Source organism: Accipiter gentilis, chromosome 23, assembly GCF_929443795.1.
Source record: "Accipiter gentilis chromosome 23, bAccGen1.1, whole genome shotgun sequence".
Lineage (NCBI taxonomy): Eukaryota > Metazoa > Chordata > Aves > Accipitriformes > Accipitridae > Astur > Astur gentilis.
Window position 1 is genome coordinate 18,721,254 of NC_064902.1, and position 18,897 is coordinate 18,740,150.

An 18,897-nucleotide genomic window follows, 5' to 3' on the forward strand; every position below is an offset into this window, starting at 1 on the left:
CAACCCAGCAAGAGTCTCAGACCAGTGGTGATATTCAGACCCTTTTAGGACATTAGATTCTTATAATAAGCTCAAAATTTAGGAGTGTTTCAATTCAGGAACTTTCCAGCTCTGATTATTATCCTGTCTCCATCCTTCTCAATAGAAGAATAGCAGATGGCTTCATGTACTTCACACCTCTTAGCAGTCTCTTTTTCCAAAAATTCCTTGATATACAGATTTTATGAGAAACATCACCCTTTTACTGCTCGCGCTAATCTCTGATCACTGTGCTTTCAGTTCTTTTGTCACTTCTTTTGTCCTCACATGCTTTCTTCAGCAGCAAGTACCCACCTGACAGCCCTCACTATTACAGAGAGATGCTTGGAACCCCAGTTGTATCTCTCATCATTTTCCAAGCTTAGAGATTCAGCCTTAGGTCTTCAACACAGAGAACTTAATACTTTTCACAGAGAAAAACAGTGACAATATAATAGTTTGCATTTGAAAAAAAAAAAAAAAAAACACCCAAACCCAAACCAAAAAACATTTTCCTCTGGAAAAACATATCCAAAGCTAAAAAAAGGGTGGTTTTCATTGACTAATAACACATAATTACATTATGTGTTATTAATTTCTGTAGAGTCAATGGAAGGATTTTCCATATTTATTTATTTACAGGAATCTTCTCTGAGGACTGGGAACAAGAGACAAATACTACACAATTTATACCCAAGCAGTACACCAGAATTTAATTTCATAACTGATAACTATCCAATATATTATGCATGCTTTGTTATGCCTTATAAATGCATTACGGTTATATAATTTATTCATTTTCAGTGTTCTTTCATAGAGTGCCTTGCTGCTAAGCTATGTTTCTGGCACTTCATTCAGTCAAAATTTCATAATAGACTTTCACCCTTCAGAGCCCATCTTGCAGCTTTTCCCTTCCACCTCACTAAACCCAGCCCCCTGCAGCACAGGGGATTCACATTTGAGCAAACCGCAACTTTTACAGCCACCAGATTTGGTCTGAAGCTTGCAAAAACTAAGGAGGATATTTTTTTTTTTTTTTCCTGTTTCTTCAGTAACTGTTGGATCAGATCCTAAACACAGATCATTGGTTTCTAATGTGAAAACAGGCAATAATTTTTCCTCTTGGGTGCTCACTTCCACCGTCACGAGGGACAAAGTCATAGCAGTTATATCTTTGGTTCAACGCAGTCATTTCCCAGCAATGCTGGTTGTGTGAGCAAACATCTCTACAGCAGCATCAGATAGATAATGATATAGATATATAGATACGACTTAGGGTCCCTGCAGCCACCGGAGGACTAGGATTGCGAGGCCACCCTCAAACCTCTGTGTCCCTCCTTTAGCCTCATCTCACAGCCTGGCACTTCTCTCTCTGCATGTCAACTCATTCATTTACTTTATTAATGAATTATTATTAATGAAAAATTAACATTGCACGGAGACATTTTTCTTGTTTGATGGCACACCAGTCCTCAACCCTGGTCTGAAACATGTGTGTGAATATTTATAAGCAGCTTCCTATTGTCTTTCCAAAAAAGTATAATTATGCTGCAGTTTGTTGGCATTTCATTAAATATATAACAATAAGATTAAGCTTTCACTAGGCTATCTAGAAGTAGTTCAAACAGGGTGTAAATAACAATGCTACACTGCACAAATATTTTATCAGCCTGCTCTCAGCTTCGTTCTGCAGTGAGGGATGGATTCAGTTCTGAACTTCAGTTATAAATAGCAGCAGTGGGTCTCCCTAACCTACAAAAGATCAATTTTCCCCATACAGGTTGGGAGGGGTTCCTTGGTCACCTGCATTCATTTCAGCTCCCTCCCTGCATGTAAGCATTTCATGTTTTCATTAGTCTCATTAGCACTCATTAGTGTCAGCAGGTTGCTTCCAAATGACCCACTGTCTTTGCAGTGAGGTTATGTCAAACACCAATACACTCACACGCATAAAACTATAAATAAAGGTGGGCAGCTTGACACTTGCCTTAGATGTATGTTGCTGTGCATGAACTCAAGAATTTCCAAGAAAAATTGTAAGGCTGTGTCCCAGCGCTCCAGAAGGTCATAGAATACACTATGCACTTTTGGGGAGACAAGTTTATCATACTTGGTTTATTTTATCATTTCATGTCCTCTCTCTATACTACAGGTATCTGCAAAAACCTGTTTTGTTGAGGCTTGCTCTGCCTTTCTTTGTAGAAATCAAGTTTCCAGATAGATAATGCAGTGAAGGTTCAGCTATAATATCAACTATGATCCACAACTGTCAGAGAAAAAATGTCAAGCATTGGTCATGCCTGAGCTCAGTGGAATGTAGAATAATTAAAAAAAAGCCAACGACGCCTTTTGAGTACGGTGTTAGCAAATGACAACAGGGGTTGAGAGCCAGCTGCCAAGCACAATTCAGCTGACCTGGGACCTGCTGAGCTCTCTGGGAAGGAGAGCTACAACCCACTGCCCTCCAAGCCTGACAGCTTCTGGTGGCTTCATTTTTTTATTGCCTTGAAATCTGAGACTTTGAAAAGATCTCACAAGTTGAACTGTAGGGCCCCCCAAAAATTTTGATTGCTTTTCATTAGCCTGTACTCAGTGCTGCTGAGATTGCGGAGATCTACCTGACTCAGAAGATAATGATGCAAATTCTACAGTTCTCCTTAAAATCTGGATGTTTTAATCTGTGTAGCTAGCTAACGAAACAGAGGTTTTTAGCCCTGAACAGCTGTGCACACTTTTTTACGTACTCAGAGGACTTGAGTACTGTCATTTTTAATGCACTCATGGAAGTGAAGATGCACGTTCATTCACCATGAAGGTGCCACCCATGAGAAATCATGGTCCTACTTCAGTTAGGGATGCCCCTCAGCCATATGTCTAAGCAACATTTGTTTCCAAAGGTGCAAAGAGAGGGACATGGAAAAATGACAAAGCTGCAGCGTTTGACCCTCCCAGGCCGAACAGCATTGAGGGCTAGAAATTCCTTTGCAAGATCTAACTTATTTGGTATGAAATCTGCTCTTTAGCAGACCATCTCTATTCAGCTGAAAGTCAGGCATGTGCTTAAAAACCTTCTGGCAGCACACAGACTTCATATAATTTTAATGTTATTATTTATTATCGTAGTACCTAGGAAACCCAGGCTCAATCCAAGACACTATTCTTCTAGTTGTACAAATGCAGGAGAAGGTCACTCCCAAATTGCCGCAATACAGCGTTGAAGCTCAACAGGTCAGTAAAGACAGAGGGGAACGTACAAGGAAACGAGGCAAAAAGAACTCATCCTCTTAAGTAAATAAAATTACAGATGGAAAATTGGTATGGCAAGAAGATGATTTACCTGTAGTAATAAAGTCAGAAGCAGAGCTGGGATTAAACAAGCCTCGAGAGTTTTGGATTCTCAGGACATTAGCCAACACCATCTCTATTAGTCATATTGTTATGAGGGAAGTATGCAACATGCTTATGTAATTTTTCCCCATTTACTTAACAGTATGCAAACTGTTAGAAAATGGCAATGTAAGTGGGTTTTTTCACTAGTGAGTCTTCTCATGCTGTCGAATTAGCACCCTTTTTGCTGGTTTATGCAGATCTTAAATGGAAATTGTTCGTGGATTCTTTGCGTCTAATCTGCCCTTTCATATTTTATGGGTATATTTTAGTGCAGCCTACAGGGTTGTTCAGACACGTATTACACTCTTAAAAATATCCAACTCTGGCTGCTGAATATATTGCAAAGAAAAATCAAGAATTCTGTATGGAAAAAAATATAAACCCCTTCAGTTCTTTCTAAAGCTTCTGCCAGTGAATTAATAAAACATTGTTCAAAAACCAGGAGAATATTACAAGAATCAGAAAGTTCTAAAAGAAAAAAATTTAATATGATGATCTTTTTTTAATGTTTACTACAATTAAAAAATATTAAATTAACTCAGCAAGACTGGATCTGAGGCAATTAGGAGATATGAGACATCACTTGCCAGGCTGATTGCACTGTGCTTGTATTTTAAACTGGAGAAATGTCAGTTTTCCCAGACTTATGAGAGGTCTGTTATCAAAATCTGCAAAGTATTACTCTGCGTGAGCATTAGATTGATGCTTCTAAAATTGAGTAAGATTGAATTAAAGGAGATAGTTTGACAGACTCCCTGTAGGAAACATCCTGTATTTCTCCTAGACAGCATTATTCAACCTGAAATCTTTTGTTTCAGATTTGTATTCTTTAACTTATCAGACTACTGCTTTACAACTCCCAGAGTAAATGGTATCTCAGTCTGTTTATGAAATATATAACCCTTCATATGACACTTTCTTTCACTCCAGTTTTCTCACCCTTCTAGAAAGTGTGTTCCAACTCCTGTAATTCATTCTGTACCCCACGACATCCCAATAAAGTAAGAGAAACTACATTTCCCATTCAATTCTCTGAGATTATTTTTTTTTAATAAGGAATAGGTGAGCACAGGGTTACAGACTCTCCTATTCTAGTTTATAAAAAACCAACCAAACAAAACACAACAAAACAACCTGAAAAATTTTACCTACCTCTGTGCTATTGCCATTGCCAAAAGTCTTCATCAGTGCAAGAGTCTCTCACGGGGAGTTTGAACTTTCCTTTAATCTAATCCATTTAGAAAACGACTCACAATTTATTGAATAAAGTGGAGAAAATTGATATCTTTTCATTAAGCTGACAAAGTCTTTTTCACTACTGGCATCTGTGAAATGTGTTCTCTATTTAAATTTTATTTATATCAATCTTCTCGGGTGGAAACTAGATTAAAATGGAATGCTTTATACTTACAGTAAAAACTTTCCCATCCTGCAACCAGTGTCATACCGGTTTTGAAAACAAACTCTGTTTCTTATTCCTTGGAGTAACGTGATACTTATGATCAGGAGAAAGTGCAATCTAATATCTCTATTTCTTTGTATTCTATTTCTATATAAACAAAATGTGTACACTTTATCACAGGCAAAAAGAGATAGCTGCTGTGGCTTTATAATGGCGAATGCAGAAGTAATCTTGGAACATTTTAATACATAGCATGTTCCCTATAAACTGTTGAAAAATGCATGATGATGCTTTGCTCTGTTTTCATATTTCAGGGTCTTCCATAAACATGAATTAAAGTTATATATTACTCTGTGAGTATTGTCATATTGTTACATTGTTAAATATAATGTCTTTATACTTACTGTCATATATAGTTTGTCATATTGTTAAAGCAATTTCCTAAATACAAATGCAGAAAAGTTAAAGAATTCTATCTGCAAAAACAAGTCCATGCATTTTTTATATGCACTGGAGTAGCAAACATGACACAAGCAAGTGCCTGCGAGTCCCTGGGCCGCGCGTGCACATTTTCTCCCAGTCCCCCCTCTGCCTGTGTCCTGTTCAGCACCTGTAAAGGGCAGTTAGTCGCCCCTTGGAACAAGTGAGTAGCTTCAGTTTAATGCAAGAACTTGAAGACTGAGAAATGTGAAACACAACAAGTGCAGGAGTTTCAACAAGGAAGTTTTAATCAAATGGATTGTGTATTTTTTTCCAAATATTGCTTGGTTCAAGAGGAAGATGATGGAATGGTTAGTGTTTCCATGCTAATTTGATCTCAGTTTAGGTGTAGATATTTGAAAGTGTTTAGTGCATTTTTACTGTCCCATAATAGAATAACTTGTTACTGCAATTCAAGGGGAAAACATCCCCAGCCAGCTCTCTTCATGCGTCAAACCGTTGTGCTCCAGACGATGCACAAGAACAAGTCAAAAAGCAGTCGCTGCCCTTATGCAACCTACAAAGGCTCTTAGGAACTTTGCAGGCTGAAGCCCGCTGAATTCAAAGCTGGAAGCTCCCTGCAGCCACCTAAGGCTTTGGGCATTACGGTTGGGAACGAATGCATTTTAAAACGCAATAGAATTGTGTAAACACTAGCAAATAGAAGCTATTCTATTGCTCTTTCCCTGTATTCAATCTGATGCCCAGATCTCTTATCTGTAGTTTATTTCTCTGTTTGGTACACGTGATCAGCAAATGCCATTTCAACCAAATGCTTTTTTGTCTGTTAATCCATGCAGACAAAATACATCAAATACATAAATATTTTGATCAAAAAATTTCTGTGGCTTCGCAAACAAAGATTTTAAAAAACAGTGTGAATTGGACTGGAAAAAAAAAAAAAAACTCAAGAATTTTCTGAAGAAAGTTGCTTTCCTACCCAGCTGCATTACTTACATGCTTGGAGTTTAATGTTGTCATAAAAGAGGCATTTTCTTGAAAAGAGCTTAGATATAAGTAATCCCTTATTTACACTAGCAGGAGCTGGGGAACAAAAAAACCCCAAAACAAAACATAAACAAAGCAGGAGTAGTCAAGGCTCTTTTATATCATATCCTTTTTCTTTCCCCATGGCTGAGGGTATCTGTCTCAGTCAGATCAGCCTTGCATGAGAAAAACTCCATGCTTCATGTATTCCCCAGACAGTGAGAAGAACACAAAGAAAACCACTCCAAAACATTACAGGCATCTAATTCAGCATGATGTGAGCACTCGCAGCCTGTGATGCGTGGTGACTAACGGCAGTCTGTAATTCTTATCCAGAATTAGCAGTTCGGGTCACTGAGAAGCTCAGGTTCCTTGGGATCTGGGAGATCTTGAATGCAAACCACCCCGAGGGGAAGCATCTTAACTTTAACAATTCTCTCTCTCGCACGATGGCTTCGGCACGTCTCAGGCAACATAACCTAAAGGTAAAGAAGCTGCATTGTATTCCCCAGGGAAGTTTTTCCCCTCCTTCCCCATACAGGTGTGCCTAATCTCAAACGCAGCAAACTCTGATTCATTTTAAAGCTCTTTTCCTGCCTCTTTGAACAGAGCTGGAGGTGTAAAACTTTGAAATCAAGTAGACCTCAAAGGATCAGCAGTGCCCAAGAAGGACAACTGGTCCTAAAGATTAAAAGGCTCTTAATAGAAGAGAAAAACCTATAAACACAAGACTCAAAGCAAATAATTTTCATTGGTCTCTGGACACCCCTGCCACAGCGTGGTGCTGAGGACTAGACCACAGCCAGCTTTGTAGTGCTTCAGACTTACAAAGGAATTTTTGCCCACTTACCTATTAGAGACAAATAGGAGCTTTTTGTCTGCAAATGGCTTTAGTTTGCCCCTTTATAAAAGGAGCCTTGTTTCCAGCCTAGCTACAGTGGGTAAGGACAGGTGAGGGTACTCACTGGTGGACCCTCGTGGGCTACCTTATGATTGTAACTGCACCGTGATCACAAATCTATATATATATGTACGAAAACCTGCACGCTATTACATGAATCAGTTGACATTAAGGTTCAGCACTGACTTTGCATTTGATTATTTTTCAGGCTCAATATCCAAACACTTGGGCTGTATTTAACAGCATCAATAAGTAGTTAGATCATTTTAATCGCTACGAACAGCATTGCTTCTCCGTGCTGCCTCTCAGTCTGTATTCATCTCCTATCTCTGTTTTACATTGTAAACTCCCTCGGCCAGGGTGTTCAGTTTTGTGGCTTTTAGTACCTAGCACCATAGGATCCTTCTCCGTGGTTACTAAATGCTACGGCGCTGCTAATAGTAAATAATTATGATCATCGCTTTTGATTCCATACCATGGGATTCTTCTCACGTATTCTGAAGATGCTCTGCTCTGATGATTGCTGTGAAGGCCAGTATTTAGCAGGATATGGTTTTTCAGTTTGCCCATTGCACAATCTATTATTAGAGCGCGGATTCAGCCCCGGTGCCTTTTCATGCATAGCAAAGAGAGAGATCTCTTTTCTCCACTGTTAGCAACATTAATGATACCCTTCTGAAAATGATGTGCGAATAGCATCATTAAACTGCTTTGCAAGTGCAGGTGTAAAGGGTTTTTTTCTGTGTTGTACGTATGGAGAAATGATACATTACATGATAAAAATTAAGTATAAGCTGTGAGAAGAAGCAGGAAAGACAACACAGAGAGCTAGATGATCATTCTAGGGCCCGTCCAACTGAACTATTCTCTTCTATTCTACCCTACTCTATTCTAAGCTTGGCTCACTCGCTCCAACTTATGCAACTCTTCTTCCAGACCAAAGGAGCTTTCAAACCCAAGGCGTTTCTCCCTGCATTTCAAGTAAACTTAGCAGATGAAAACCACATCCCAGTGGGACGCTTATTCAGCAAGTCTGCTGGTATAATCACACACCAAGTGAAGGCCTGTTTTAGAGATGCTAACATGGGCTCCTGAATTGCAGTAGCTTCCCGTTAGAGTTAATTACCTGGCCCAGAAATACTGCTTCTCATTCTGGTTTATTTTGCACTAAAGTGGGCTATACTTGGATGCACTCCAGCACGGCCCACCGAATATCTTGACCATATGCCGCTCAGATCAACCATGTACCTCAACAAATGGCAGGACCTGGTTTGTCCAGCTTTTCTGAGGATCAAAGATCTCACCTTTCTAAAGGAAGTCTTAATTGCACTTTAAAGTAAGTGAAAAAGAAATTTAATGAATGTATACTTGACCTTCTTTACAGGATTTCCCACTCTATATGAACCATTTTTATTTCCCAGAGTTTACTACCAGCTTTACGTAAAAAACCAGCTTCCTTTCTGGGCACGTGACATACCTTTGTGTTCTTTTAACCAATCTACATTATTTCTCCCTGTTACATTCTTATCTAAACAATACGGTATTCGGCTTAGTTTGGGTGCAAGTGTGTGTACCTAAGTCTCCCATTTGTAAATGTACATTTATAGTATTACCCGTGTGTGTGTTGTTTGTTAGTCTGCGGCAAAGGAAGCTGCATCAGAAAGTCAGGGGAATCATTAAGGAGAAGAGGTAATTACGTGAGGCTGCCAGGAGAGTTCAAAGTGGCTGAGGGTTGACCATGTTGGCAGTGGTTCATTTTTCATGGACCACACCGGAAAACAAAATGCTAAATTGGAACAGTCCTATGAGAAGTTAGTTTTCCTCTCAGAACTAGATCAAAAGGGGAACTCTTCCTAGTAAATTAGGATTGGAGCAATAAAGTCAGCTGCTTAGGTGGGACAACAACAGGTCCGGTAAGAGAGCGTGATGGGTATAACTCTGTGTAGATAATGCTGATGATACACAACTCTAAAGCCGTGGTCACCTCGTGCCCACCTCTCCTAACCTGAAAACAAGAACGCAGTTCAGGTGTTATTGAAAATGCTGGAGTCCCTCTTTTGCCCCTTGCTGACTCTCTCTTCTACAGTCTCCTGCCCTCTGTGCCACACAGAGCCTCCTCTTGCGTGATGAAATGGAATAGCGATACCCAGATTTTAGTCTAGGAGTATCTATGGGATTGGCGCGTTTATTTTTCAGTTTGGTTTGGTCACACGTTAGAGACTAGAGACAAAGGAGCTTCATCTGTGTAGCTGTGAATTAAGGGGATGGACATTAGTAGCAGCTGCAGATATGTCTTTGGGTGTTAGGATTTTGTGAGCATAAACAGATTACAACTAGATAAAAAGTATATCAAGACTTTAATTATAAACTCTGAAATGTCCTTAAATCAATGCAGGCACAACAGGGCATTTTCCAGAGCTGAATGTTGTGATACAAGGTGGTCTGCTGCTTCAAAGGCCTTTTATGGGCTTGAAGCAGCTGTGGGGGGGGGATATGAATGGGTTAAGCACCTCTATTTGAGTGAGTGTGCGAGAAGCTTTGGCGGTTAGGCTTCATGAGTGCAACCATTAAATTAATTCTTGCGAGGGAAAACAAACGACAGACAGAGCTGCTCATGCACCCACTAGTCGCAATTTGCAAGGTTAGCTAAAGTTTATCAAAATCCCCAGGCAAAAAATGTCATTAAGATACAGTTAAGGTTATAGACAGATACCAATTCCCAGGCAAGAAACTTCATTAAGGTACACTCAAGGTTGTAAATAGATGTGCCAATTAAATTCAAACAACAAGATCCAAACACTATCATTATTTACAACATTAAATATTTGGAAATTAAAAGTTACTGCTAGAGATAATATAGTTTCTATGAAATTTATAATCATGTTTCAACAAACTGAACTTCTGCTGCTGTTCAGTATTACCTTACCTTCTATTTCTAGTCGTGATGCTCCCTGCCATGGGATACTGGGAAAGCTAAAAGTCTACATGGGCTCAAAAAATTCTGCACAGCTTTGTGGAAGAAAAAGCCAGCTGTAGCTATTGAAAGCAAAGCAGACACTGTTTATTCTGGGCTACCCTGAGCCACAAGTCCTGAAGACCTGGAGAACATTCTGAGGAAAATCTCCTTCGACTTGCCTTGGTCTTACGTATGTCCGTAAAGATCAGATTGGCCACTCACGAGGACAGGCTGTTAGGGTGGATGGTCCATGGTCTGAAGCAGTATGGCTGCCATCACAGCATTCCCCGCAGTCACAGCACGGTAGTAGATCTCGTGTATGAGGAAGCCACGGCAAATAACTCCCTGTCTTAGAGAATATAGGTTGCAAAACAAGTAATTAAATGCGAAATCCTTGCAACTAAATTTCAACTGGAGGGTTTAGAAGGGACACTCTGCCTCTTAAATGCAGTGTTAGACCTTTGAGATATTATTTAATTAGATTTTTCATTATAACATAGTTGTGAACATTGTCTTTTCTCTTTTAGCTTCAATAGTGATTGGGAAATGGTGGTGTGAGATGGAGCCCTGCCTAGAAGGAGAGGAATGTAAGACGTTGCCTGATAATTCTGGATGGATGTGTGCGACTGGCAATAAAATCAAGACCACCAGAGTAAGTCATCTTTCTGTCTATACCCAGGAGGTCTTAACAGGAAAGGGAGTCGCTAATGATTGCTCACCCATATCTTTTCCGTCATCATGTCTGCTGTAAAAGTCTTAAAAGAACACCGCATACCTCCCCAGCCACCCAGTGCTTCTGGCCGTAATTCAGTGAAAATTCAGATGGATTCAGGCCGGTCAGCTGGGTCCAGGCTTGATAACCGGCAGGTTGGAGCTGCTGAATGGCCACATCACTTTCTTACAGACATTGTCACCTCAGAAAAAAAACTAGTGCACATCACCGAGTCCCTTTCTGGTGGCTAAAGGGAAGAATATTAGACCAAAGAGATCTTCTGGATCCTACGGCCATTCTTTGGCTGTTCCAGGTCACATCTGTATTAGCAGCCTGTACAGGTGCTTTGTAGCATGAAACGGTGCCGAGGACTCAACTCACTACCTGCATTTCAGATCTTACTTCAGAGCAGCTCCAGCCCCATGCACCAATTGCTGACATACCCTTGCACCAGTTACTGACATGTTCTTGAGATGCTGAAGATTCAGGTAACACAGGCCAACAGGTGACAACTTTCAGCACGCATAGCTAGGAAAATGCAGAGATACGGCTGCAAAGAGAAAGAGTGTGAATGAACTGGCTAAACTTCTCCCACTATGAGATTACCTTTGGGGAAAAAAGTGTTTTTCAAAAATAGATTCTAGCTTTTGTTTTGCGTTGTGCAATTGTCTCACAACCATTTTCTTCAAACTGCCACCTATACCAGTATTCAACAATTTTAACTAAATTATTTTCATACCAAGATTGAATTTTTTTCCAAGAAAATTACATGGTTGTCAACTCAAATTATTTTTTATAAATGAATAAATTTTGGGTTTTAGTGAAGTGGAAAATAACTTTTCAAACCTGCTAAATGAAAAAAAAGCAAATTTTCAAGAATTTTTTCCCTGTTCATTAAGAAGTTCTACGTACTCATAGCCAGCTACTAATTTGCAGGAACATGAAGCTTAGTGTCATGATTTCCTGATTTCTTCCTTTTTCTACAGTCCTAACTCTAGTCATTTTTCATATCTTCTAGGCCTTTTGTCAAAGGAAGAGATTTTACCCCAACTGATCCCCATGCCATCTGAATTCTTTCCCTCCATATGATTTACCCCAGGATGAATGATTTGTATGGCAATCCTAGTTTCTCGAACGGTGCCTTCTGGCATGGCTAATCTCACCACCGCATTAAATTACTAGGATACCTACTAATTTAGGAGGTTTTTTTTCAGAAGGCAGTAAGTGGCCCCTGAAAACAGGACACATATTATCTCTCTGGCATCTCCCAGAGCAAAGGAGAAAGCATGGAGGGAACTGTGATTCATTGACTCAATTTCTTCCTGCAGTGTTGTTGCTGCAAACCACTCTATGCTCACAATTGATCTCTCCTCACTGAAACACCACTGGAAGTTTGTGCCCTAATGTATGTGCCTTGCAGTGCAATTAAAAAAAAAAAAAAAAAAAGAAACAACAAACTTACTACGTGTCCTTTTCGGTGAGGCAACATTCTTCTCACTGAAATGGGGAATTAAAATGGAAGAAAGTGATATTAAAGAAGTAATAAGCAACTTGAAGAAGTTATACTTTTGTTAAATTACAATAATTCAGTACTTCTGCAGTCTGTCTGCAAATTGTATAATTTAGGAATTGCATTTGCTTTTCTTTGTGAAATTGTCCTGCTCTTAACTCCCCCAACCCTCATCACATAAACTAGTTTTAGGCGATAGCCTGCATCTAGAAGTGATTGCTAGAAATTTAGCAGCTTCATTAATATGCAGATGTATGGTCCAATCTACTCAGTATGCATTATTGTATTTCATTTAAATTAAATACTTACAGAGTGAGTGCTCATAACTGAAAAAATATTTCTTCATTTACCCACAGGAGTTATTTTAATTAGCTTGTGAGGGTAGTACCTTATGGTGCTGCTTCCAGTAGAATTTTGCTTTGTGGCTTTAAAGTATCATTATAGAACCAAAGTGACAAAGGCAACATGACATGATGTGCTTAGCAACTGTCTCTTGCATTTTCTAAGCAAAAATTCTACTTCGTAATCCCTGAAACTTTGCTTGAATCCGTACTGCTGTGTTAAGTCTAGCAGCATAAATATAAAGTAATAGAAGCAATCAGATCCTGAAACAGGCATTTTTTTCTTTGTTTTGTCATTTCAGATAGCATCAGAGAAAGAGATTACACTATAATCCGTACTGACCCCAATCCAGGCTGCAAGATTGGGCCACGTGTGTCTAATTTATGTAGTTAAGGAAGTTAAGAAAGCAGAAGAAACGAGAGAAATCAGTCAACACACTTGATATATCTGTGGTGATTAGCCAAAAAGCTAGAGCAAGTCACCATAGGCTGTAAACTGTAAACTGTTTTAATGAAGGCTTTTCCTTACACTAAATACATTTACGTTAGGCAGCTGCTGTCCTGACAAGGCAAACGTTCTCATTTATGACTCACAGGATTAAAATACCTATTAGTGTATTCTTCAAGGCCCACAGTAAATCACATATAAGCATGTGTGTATGTGTGTATACGTATATATGCAAATACATATATATGTAGTTTTACAGTGTAGTGTATTACTTCATGGTTGGTTCTTAGATGTGATTAATACTGATTAGTGTCAGAAGAAGGTGGACAACAGATCCAGTGAAGGCTTTGCCAGCACATCCTCCGTTCCTTCCTTTTCACGCATTTATTCCTGCGTTTAGTCCTTTAGCGTAGCTCACTAATTATTTTGCTAAAGCCAAAGATATAAAGCTCACAGCCTCCGTAAATCGATTTGTTTTCTATTTATGATCAGAGCAAGTGACAAACACTGGACAGAAATCATTTTGTAATTCAATTTTTTAAGCAGTTTCAATGCTTTTTTAAAACCCTATTCACTCTTTTTTTTAAGAACATAAATTTCAATGCTTTCCTTAAAAATGTGGGGGCTCTTGGAGCTGTACCAGGACCTGGCTGGAGATCACATCACCACATCTTCGTAGAGCAGCCGGCACCAGGGGAAATGCAAGAGCCCGGTCCCAGTCTGGATGCTGGGAGATGGTGCACATAAATGCCTGTGAGAACCAGGGCTGCTGAAAAAACATTCATCCCATGTTTTATCACCTCCCATCCGAGTGAGGGAGTCACTCACAAGCTCTTGGCATCGGGTTGGTGTCTACGCACCACTTGCTGTGCACCGTTCGCAGGGCCCCGAGGAGCGCAGCGCCCTTCTCCAGGGCTTTCTGCCCAGGCTTATGTGCACACTGCATTGCAAAATGCCCATTTTTTTGTAATCCACGCTAATAACACCCGGCTTTCACGTGCAAGCCCTCTGAATACTTCAACAAGCTGGTTTTCTGCTGATACTGTGGAGGATGGAAATTAAAGCACTGAGCACCTGGGGACTGGCAGAACAGCTCAGCTCGAAGCATCTCTGCAGCTTCACAGCCTGAGTCCTCCACTTCAGCCCACCCACCCCCCAGTTTCCAAAGTAACTCTTGGTTTACCACACATTTTGCCGTCAGAGAAATGCAGGCCATTTTACGGTGCCCCAAGTGACCCGAGCATCACGTTTCTTAGCAGCCGCTGCTCATCTCACGCTGCAGCAAGTAGCACCTGAGGTGCCCACAGTCCCTTGTCGTTCCCTGCTCCTCCACCAACCTCACAAATTCTTGAGGCGGTATACAAATGAGAAAGGAGTGTATTCATCCCCAAGAGAGAAAAACCCAGCAGGGTCACTTGTCAGTGGCAAACCAGGAGAGGAGAGAATAGGAACTGGGAGAAGGAAGAAAATGATAAATGAACGCAGAGTTTTATTTTCTTTTTTTTAAGCTGTCCAACTAGGTTAATATGTCAGATGATTTCCTGATTAAGTTTTTCTTTAGAGCAGTGAAGAAACCCCTCTATTTTTGTGATAACAGTCGCTGTAATTAAGAGGTCAGTTCAGAGCAGTAGAGCACAAGATAGTAAATATCTCTTGCTATAAGACTTACTGCTGCATTTCATCATATCACCTAGTGCTTAGCTAATAATTTGTAGCCCTGATTTAATGCCCAAGCCTGCTCGTATTCAAGTCAATTTGAGTTTCATTGCTGACCTAGTCGTCTAGCAAAGGGTTGGACCCCTTGTGCCATTCATCTGTGTGTATCAGTGAGGGAAAGAAACAAAAGCCTCACCTCGAGAGAGCTATTTTTGCTTCTGGTCGGTCGTTCTTATTTCAGCATCCTAAAAAAACCTCTGGGCGGTGGTGTTTCCTCTTCAAGCCATTAGTGCACTCACTCAGATCAATTGCGGTGTTAGTCGTAAAGAACGACGGGTTTATGGTCTGTTGCAGGCTGTGTTATCTCACCCGGGGTGAGTAGATGAAGTCGGTCAGACTTCCCGGTCTGTTATATAGCTGGTGGCTCCTATCCTGCCCCTCTTTGGGTAAGTGGGGGTCCAAATGAACCTGAAAGATGGATCCATCTGCATATCCTTGTCCGGCAGAAGCTCCTAGCATCGCTCTGGGAAGGGGAGGGTGGAAGGCTGGGGTGAGCATGGCCCCATGCCCAAAGCTGTCCTGGCATCTCCTGCACCACCACCCAGGTGATGGATGCACGTCCAGCATCTCCCAAGGCACAGGCAGGAGCTCGCTCGGGGTCTGCCTCTTGCCCATCCTTAAATCCCTGCAAAGAGACAGGAATCCCCCCCCCAAAAAAAAATGCAATTTAAACTCAGCTATATCATGAGCAGGGGCAAAGTGCCATGAAGCCTGGGTCTTTCCTTCCTCCCATAACATATTTTATATAGCTGACTTTCGCACTTTCTTACTGCAGATCCACCCGAGGACCTAACAGAGCGCCGTCTGCATGGAGACAGTGAAAGCCCTGCTGATTTATGAGGACAAAGTATTGAAAGTTTAAAACCATCTCAGCATTTACAAGCCAAATGGATTTCTTATTTGCACTTTGACTGTTTACCAGAAAACAACGCTGGCTTTACTGTGTGAAAGAAAATATTCAGTGGAAATAATGCCCCTGCTTTTTGACAGCTGAAAATAAAAATGAAGAAAATGGTTCCTTTGGTAAAGTTTCCGAGATTGCGAAGTACAAACAACAGTATAAGTTTGGATCTACAATTTACTTTATATCAGTAAAGTATATATATATATATATATAGAAATATATATATATTAATATATGATATTTTGAAATAAAAGCCTCACTCTTCAAGAAATTGATTAGTACCACACTTTGCTGCAGCTGCTGTGATTTTTTTTTTTTTCTTTTTTGTAATGGTCTGGAAGATCCCTACCTGTTTCAGAGAGAAATGTGGCAGTGAAGAGGCAAAGCAAACCTGCTTCGGTACAAGGACGCCTAAGAGCTACACGAATCCTACTGACGCGGCGTCCAGAGCTTCCTGTTCCCTTCGGCAGAATTTCGAGGGCATTTGTTGTTCCACTTTGTGTTCTGGAGGCTTTTCCCCTTGTGCAATACTAGCATGCTGGCTTTGCTTCATTAACCATACTTGATTGATATATAACAATGATAATTCTATCCTCTTCCAAGAAAATATTTTTAGAGCTGTTAGATATTCCATGAAGAAAAGATGGACAACTACTGAGTGAAGTACAGTATGTATTAAAAGTTTATTTGGCAGAGTTTGGTAGACTGTGAGCTCCCTTCTTATTAAAGATGTACTGTACGTACAATGTCTTCAGACTTTGTATAGCTCGTAGAAACTGCAGTAAAAACCCAGTAACCAACTCCAAAGCTTTGCGTTGTTGGCTCGCTAATTCTTTGAAACAACAACAAAGCTATTTCTTTCCAGCCTAACATGCCAGCGGGCTTTCACATACGGTTTGGTTTTTTCACAAGCCCATTTGCAATTGGTGAACAAGCATTTCAGCTTAAACGAATGCCTCTGTGGACACCTCGCACGCTCAGGCACACCCACACGCAAGGGGCTGCTTGGCTGTGTGCTCTTATCCCACAGCACACGCGGGAAAACAACCTAAATTTAAGCTTCCCTCGTTGCAGGCCAGGCTAATTCTCACTGAGAGCATTTGTCACCAGCTAAAAGCATCCATGTGTGCAATTGCATGGCACAGCAAGCGCACAACAGTTTGTGGTAAGCAAACCGCGCCTGAGCCCTGCTCTCGTTTCAGGAATAGTTTCTTTCAGTTTAATTTTAATCGGTTTCTTACTAAGGTGAACTCAGCTGAGATGAGATGCTCTTCAGCAAGAATGCGTCCACAGAGACATTGATCTACTCACTGCGAGCGGTTTGAATTCACATTTCTAGCTAAGCTGTTGCTGTTCACCATGCAGCCTGGCCCTTGCATTGCTGAAGATCAAATCTGAGGGCTGAAATGTGCAAGCCTAGTTCACATTCCCAGGCACTTTTGTGAGCAGTCCAATTAATTTCAGGGGGTTTATTCATGTGGAAAAGTATCTTGCTGTCACGCATAAGTCTGCGCAATCTACCCTTCAGTATGCCTAATGCTACCGAATCAAAGAGGAATAGGGAATTGTAGAACTTGTTCTATCCAGTCCAGCTTTGTTTCTTTAATATTTCCAATTTCCTTTCAGCCTGCTTACCTGTCTCTCGCAGGACCCCTTTGGCCATGCTGATCACTTTTAATCCAATGCAGAGGAAGTGCTGCACTTCCCGACCTAGAGTTGGTCAAAATTCTCCCACTAATTTTCTTTCTCCTTCAGGGCAACCACTTCAATCCCTGATGCTTCAAGAGGCAGAAATTTGTCACTGTAATTACACCGTATATTAAAGCAGCTACATGACGTGTCACGCCATACTCCACGCCGGCTTTCCGTGCTGGGCCTTGCCTGATGCTCACAGTGGAAATGAGTACGTTGGTTCCAAGCACTTTTATTATTTCCCCTCACAAAAGAGATGAGAGTGAAAAGCATCCAGGCAAGAAGCTTGTTTTTCTTCTGTGCGCGCACGGAAAGACTAAACAGAAGCATGAGCCTCACCACCAGTTGTAGGTCCTAGCAAATGGAGACCAGCCTCACTGGTGGCCCAACTGGACAGACCACGTATTTTCTGGCCACAGCCACCTGCCTAAACCACAGAAGATACCTGGACCCATGTCTATGTTTTAGTTATGGTCTGCCATGGCCATGTATCTCTAGTCCCATCATCTCAGTTCGGAGAGGACCACTGCCTGTCCAGTTACCCACGGATAGGTGTGCTCCCAAAATGCGGTCATCAGACCAGCTGCAGGCTCACCCGGCACGAGTAAAGAGAATATATAAATAAATAAATTTTTAAAAAATCATAGTAAATCAAAATAAATCCTTAGCTTTTCTTAATGTTCCTAGAACACCATTTTAAAAACCCCGGGACCCTTTAGAGCTAGGAAGCCCTTTGTGGACTAGGAGACAGACCCTGCCACCAGGAGATAAGCTGATTAAAAGCCAGGATACGTTATCATCCCTTTACCAGTAGGAACTGAGGCATACCAAGCTAAATGGCCACTCAAAATCACATTGGAGGGCTATGGAAAATCGAGCAGAAATTGAACTTCAGTTTCCTTATTCCCAGTCTACTGATACTGTGTAAGATGACCCAAACACAGCAAACTAATCCATGGCTTCTTGTATCCTTTGCCAAAGTCTGAGGTATCACCACTGAGAGGTATTTACTCCATAGCGGTGTATCTGACATGGCTCAGACTGTGAGTAGATAACAACGCTTATGTCTGTGTCTATGAAATATGCCTGCCGAGATTGGGAAATATTAGACTTGCTAAAATATAAGAAGGAAATGTTGTCATTACCACAGCAAAGTTTCTTAGAGATGTTTATGAATTTTTCTTTGCCAGTAGGCAGCCTCAAATATCACCACACCAAATTCAGTAAACATCTGCGTCTCTTTGAAGTTGCTGCAAAATCTGCTCACGAAGTGCAACACTGAGAAATTGCTGTTTTAATTAAAATGTTTTAGAGGGGAATTAAGGCCTTTGCAAAAATAATGACTAATAAAACGTGAAGTCAAACTAAGAGCCGGGTGCAGCTAACCTTCATTGTTCCAGTGAACCAAATTGAAAACAGTAATAAAAAAATTCAACTAGC

The 18,897-nt window shown here is 40.7% G+C and overlaps 1 protein-coding gene across 1 annotated transcript in view; it reads left to right on the plus strand.

The window, feature by feature from the left end:
* Positions 1-15,901, plus strand: part of TAFA1 (TAFA chemokine like family member 1) — a 232,433-nt gene extending 216,532 nt beyond the window's left edge. Inside the window, exons 4-5 of the mRNA XM_049826872.1 lie at positions 10,662-10,786; positions 15,637-15,901. Of these exons, the coding sequence (XP_049682829.1) occupies positions 10,662-10,786; positions 15,637-15,654 (143 nt within the window). The 3' untranslated portion in view covers positions 15,655-15,901. The remainder of the gene's footprint in view (positions 1-10,661; positions 10,787-15,636) is intronic.
* Positions 15,902-18,897: the final 2,996 nt, after the last annotated feature.